Source organism: Blennius ocellaris, assembly GCF_963422515.1.
Source record: "Blennius ocellaris genome assembly, chromosome: 14".
NCBI lineage: Eukaryota > Metazoa > Chordata > Actinopteri > Blenniiformes > Blenniidae > Blennius > Blennius ocellaris.
In genome coordinates this window covers 26,292,052-26,297,051 of record NC_137663.1, presented here as the reverse complement: position 1 = coordinate 26,297,051, position 5,000 = coordinate 26,292,052, and the positions used below count along the sequence as shown (strand labels likewise).

Below are 5,000 nucleotides of genomic sequence, written 5' to 3'. Positions count from 1 at the left end.
TAGGATTTAGTCAAAATAAATGAAAACACAATTTTCTCCCTCTTCTCATTAAGCTGTGTTTAATTATGCAATGTGGCGCGCTATCGTTTTGAAACACGCCCGAAGTCCGTTGGCAAATCTTCAGAGGGACTGTCTGAGCGTTTCAACGGGGATCGGGCTCCTCTGTGGAGCTGCCATGAAACTATTCCCATTCCAAAAGACATCTCTTATTTATAGACGCAGCAACGTAAAATGGGCCGATTTAAAGCGAGGAAAGCTGCTGTGTGGAACCGTGCCGATGCTCCGGTGTCGTTCTCAAGCTATTGCGGGTCAAAGGGGCTGATCAGAGATTTCTGTGCGCGACACAAACAGAAAAACAAAGCGGAGTTATTGTGATGATGGATCCACGAGTGCACTCAAATGGAGGTAAACACTATAACTGAGGTTAGTGGTGTCTCCACTATTATTCATAGATAATGCAAAGCATAATGATTTTAGTGCCGCCATGAGGCTTTCGGTTTGCCTTGAGGTGGCTGCGTTGTAATAAACACAAACTTATTTTACATTAAATTTGAAATGTGGCAGATTTGATTCCTTACGGATTCCTGCAGAAGTTATTGTTTACATCAAGGCTATTAAATCCATTTTGCTTCGTCTCTGTTATACCGACATTATATTCAGCTACAAAAGAGGAAGAAGAAAGCATGATTTTTTTAATCTCTTTGGGGAAATTACTTCCCTGCATTGAGCCCATCCTATTCCATTCTTAACTACACAAAATAGCCCCAGGTTAGTTCTTTTTTTAAAATGATAGACTCTTCCTCAGTTTTTCCAATAAATGTTCCGCTGAACTCCTAATATTAGCTTGCTGTTGAAATACAGTAAAGCATAAAAATAGTGAAGCAAAACAGTACTGATATTATTTTAATGATGTTGGCCTTCTTACAGTGAAAAGGTCATAGGATCAAACACTGGCTGGGCCTTTCTGTGTGGAGTTTGAATGTTCTCAATACTGTGCTGTTTTATTATAAAAAAAATTTTTTAACAACATGTTGTAACAAGGAAACCTGTCAAGCAAATTTGAGTTGTGTAGTAGTTTAAAACTGCATGAAAAATACATATTTCAATATAACTTAAAAGTACTGGAGAAGTGGGTCCTCATCCAATATGGCGGCCATGCTGAGGCGTCAATTTATGAAACTCCACGGTTCTACTTATATCTACGACTCTTCGCGTACATGAGGGTAGACGTGGTGATGTGAGGAGCTGATGTGAATGTTTTGCAGCCGGTCGTACGGTAATAAATAGTGATAAACGTGCGTTTTTCCGTCGCCGGAAGCGGCGCGGCGGAGGCGCCGTGTCCTCCCCTCGCCCGCCCCCCGGAAAGCCTCATTCTGGGCGTGTTGTTTGACAGATTGTCCTGCCAGCTGCAACACTCCCTCTACTTCACCCGCAGCTGTCCCTTCACGGTAAATACGTGTTTTAACGACTTTTACGCGATTCATTTTTAAGTTAGAAAGCCTTGTAGGAGCGCAGCGTGTTAAAAAAAATAAAAATCGAGTTGCCTGCATATTAGCATGTTTACCCGTGTAGCCACGTTAGCTTCTAGCTTCTAATGATACAGTAAATTGACAGGGCTTGTAAACATGTCATTCCGCGTTTAATGCAGTTTCCGCCGCTGATTTACGGGCTTTTATCGGTTGTTGCGGTCCTGAGGGTACCGAGCAGCTGCAGCTAACGGGTTAGCAGGATGCTAAACACACTTCAGCTGCCTTTAGCCCGCGTTAGCTCGCATTAGCTCCGTCTAACATGCTCGTCTTGGGGGGGGGGGGGGTCCGTGGACGTGTTGTCCGCCGTGCTGATAAATACTTCACGTAGTTAAAGTTGCATCTATTTTTCGCGACATGGGTGCGGCTGTGCATGTTATTTCTCCATAACAGGAAGCGCCGTTAAGCTCTGGGTGTGTCAGTGGCGCTCCGGGTGGGTAAACAGGGGCTCCACCCGAACAACACCTCCTATCTCGACTTTCACTGGAAACCCCCGCCCCCCCCGGATGACGTCACAGAGTCCAGGAAAGGTGTTAGGAGGCTTCCTGAAGTAGTTAGTAAAAGACTATCACGTCGGTGTTGCAGCCGGACCGCACTTTCACTTAGTGACGTCATAACAATGCGACAGCGGCGTAAGCTTAAATTCAATGCAGATTAATGCTTTGGTAACTTACATGATCGTCCCTTTTCCGCCTTCGTGCTTTTCTGTAAACGCTCGGGTCCCTTTAAATGTCGCAGCAAAGAATTGTGGGGCAGCAGGAGCAAAAGGATGCATCGGCGCAAAAAAAGCGGCTCTAAAGGAGGCAGCGAGCCTCCTTTTCTTTGCTTATTGAGAATCAGGACTGTCATTATCATGGCCGCTACACAAAACACTTCCAGGTTTGTAGGAAAAGTTGATGTATAAGGAATTAGGAGGGACATTTCGGACGTACCCCAAGACTTGAACTACTGACACAGAGCTGCTTCACATCACTTTATCATGACGTCCCGAGTACGTAGAGGATCTTCCTCCAATGGTCTGTTGAGATTCGTGAGCGACAGCAGACAAGTGGTACTCTCACTGATTTAATTGTGTGTCTGTTACTGGTAACTAAACAACCACGTGGTGGAAATCAAACCCCACATTGATGATCATCAGATTGAGTACAGATGTTCCTGTTAAATGTTTAAACGCACTTCAGGATCCATTAAACGTTTGTGTTGTGATCAAGCCGAGATCTATGAAGCGTCCAGACACAGGACGGGTTTGACGAGTCCGTCCAGGACAGAGCAATCCTGGAAATTAATCCAATGTGTGCTCGAACAAACACACGATGTTGTCAAATTTGCAGGTCGATCTTATATCTGTGTAATTGCGCAGGTGAATTAAGAGTGCATGAATAACCCTTTAATGCGAGGAAGGGAAGGAAAATGCCGTTAATCCACTGGCAGAACAGCCTTGTCCAATAAAAGTGATCAGTTGTTGTTAAAAACTATTGCAGAGCTCAGAAGCTTTCTATTGCTTCCAGTTGCCTCGATGCAAAGATTCCTTAAATCAAGAGAACGTCACTTCCTCAGGAAAAATCGAGTTGTAGCTTTTGTGTTATTTATGCCAGAAGACTGATTTATGCTTCCACAGTAGTTGTTCTTCCAACGTATAAATAACATCATGACGCCACTTTCAGTTCTCAAGAACAATCCAGCTGGAAACGATCCGTACGGACGAGTCATGGAAACGTTAGACCAACTTCTTTTGTTTAGTAAAAACATCATTAGATAGATGGATAATGACTTTATTCCTCCCCGAAGGGAAATTGTCTTGTTGCAGCAATCTGGTACATACGAATATTATAAAATACGATAGAATAGAAATAAAAGTAAAGAATAAAAATATAAAAATATGTGGGTATAAGACATAAAGTAAAACACAGAACGGAACATGGGCACTTAGAAATAAACACGAGATAAAAGCAAGATCAATAAATAGTAAGGTGCAGTGGCAGAGCCACTAGAAGTAGGCATTATATAATAATAATAACAATAGTACAGATAATAACAATGTGTAATAGTGTATAATACTCGTGTATAGTACTGCTAATAATGGTAGCAATAATATAACAATAACAATATGGTAGCAATAAAATAACTATAATATATATATATATATACACACATCAGTAATAATAACAATAACCGATGACAACAATGTGTAATAGTGTATAATACTCATGTATAGTACTACTAATAATGGTAGCAATGATATAACAATAATATATATATATATATCAGTAATAATAATAATAATAATACCAATGTAATAGTATACTTGCACATGTATAAGTATATGTACATGCAATATGCCATATGAAATATATGATATAATATAAGTATCAATGTAATTGAGTCCAGAATGAGAATGAATGTTGAGTCGTTTGCGTTTCTCCTCCTTCCTCAGGCCTGAACATGTTTCTGACCAGGAAGCTCCTCGGCGGCCTGATCAATGTCGTCAGGTGAGAACCTGGAAACCCAGAGTTTCCACGGGAGCTGAACTCAGGCGTGTGTTTTTAAACTCTGCCCTTCCGTCTCCGCAGCAACCTGGACCCGGCCATGTTCGTACCCGCCGAACCCGTAAGTACGGCCCGCCGAGCGCCGCCGCCTCTAAACGCTCGTTGTTTCTAAGGCAGGGGCGTCAAAGTCATTTCAGCTGAGGGGCCACGTCCACCCTGATCTGACCTCTGACCTCTGGAGGCCCAACAGGTCAAACGTAACATGTTAAACTGCAGATTTGGACAAATGTCAAAGTATTTCCTTCTTTTGATCCTTTTGTAACTGCAAGAATTTAGATCGATAGATAATTACTTTATTCATCCCCAAAGGGAAATTGTTTTGTTGCAGCAATCTGGTACATACGAATATTATAAAATACAATAGAATAGAAATAAAAGTAAAAATATCTGGGTATAAGACGTAAAGTAAAACACAGAACGGAACATGGGCACTTAGAAATAAACAGGAGATAAAAGCAGGATAAATAAATAGTAAGGTGCAGTGGCAGAGCCATTAGAAGTAGGAATTATATAATAATAATAACAATAATACAGATAACAATGTGTAATAGTGTATAATACTCGTGTATAGTACTACTAATAATGGTAGCAATAATATAACAATATGGTAGCAACAAAATAATATATATATCAGTAATAATAATAATAATAATACCAAAAGTAATAGTATACTTATAATAATAATACCAATGGTAATAGTGTACTTGCACATGTATATGTACGTGCAATATGCCATATGAAATATATGATATAATATAAGTATCAATGTAATTTAGTATCAATGTAATTGGCCAGTCTATTCTGAAATTTACATATTAAAGTTACAACACAAACAAAAACCCTCAGTCACCTGTATCTGGATATCGTATTTTTATTCCGGATTAAATCAATTTGCCATCATCTGGAAAGATTTTTTGAGTTTGCGTGT

General features: G+C 40.3%; 1 protein-coding gene across 1 annotated transcript in view; it reads left to right on the top strand.

Moving 5' to 3' along the window:
• The first annotated feature begins 1,363 nt into the window (after nucleotides 1–1,363).
• The window catches only part of capns1a (calpain, small subunit 1 a), an 8,742-nt gene continuing 5,105 nt past the window's right edge, over nucleotides 1,364–5,000 (top strand). Inside the window, exons 1-3 of the mRNA XM_080509101.1 lie at nucleotides 1,364–1,448; nucleotides 3,961–4,015; nucleotides 4,097–4,133. Coding sequence (XP_080365227.1) covers nucleotides 3,969–4,015; nucleotides 4,097–4,133 — 84 coding nt within the window. The 5' untranslated portion in view covers nucleotides 1,364–1,448; nucleotides 3,961–3,968. The remainder of the gene's footprint in view (nucleotides 1,449–3,960; nucleotides 4,016–4,096; nucleotides 4,134–5,000) is intronic.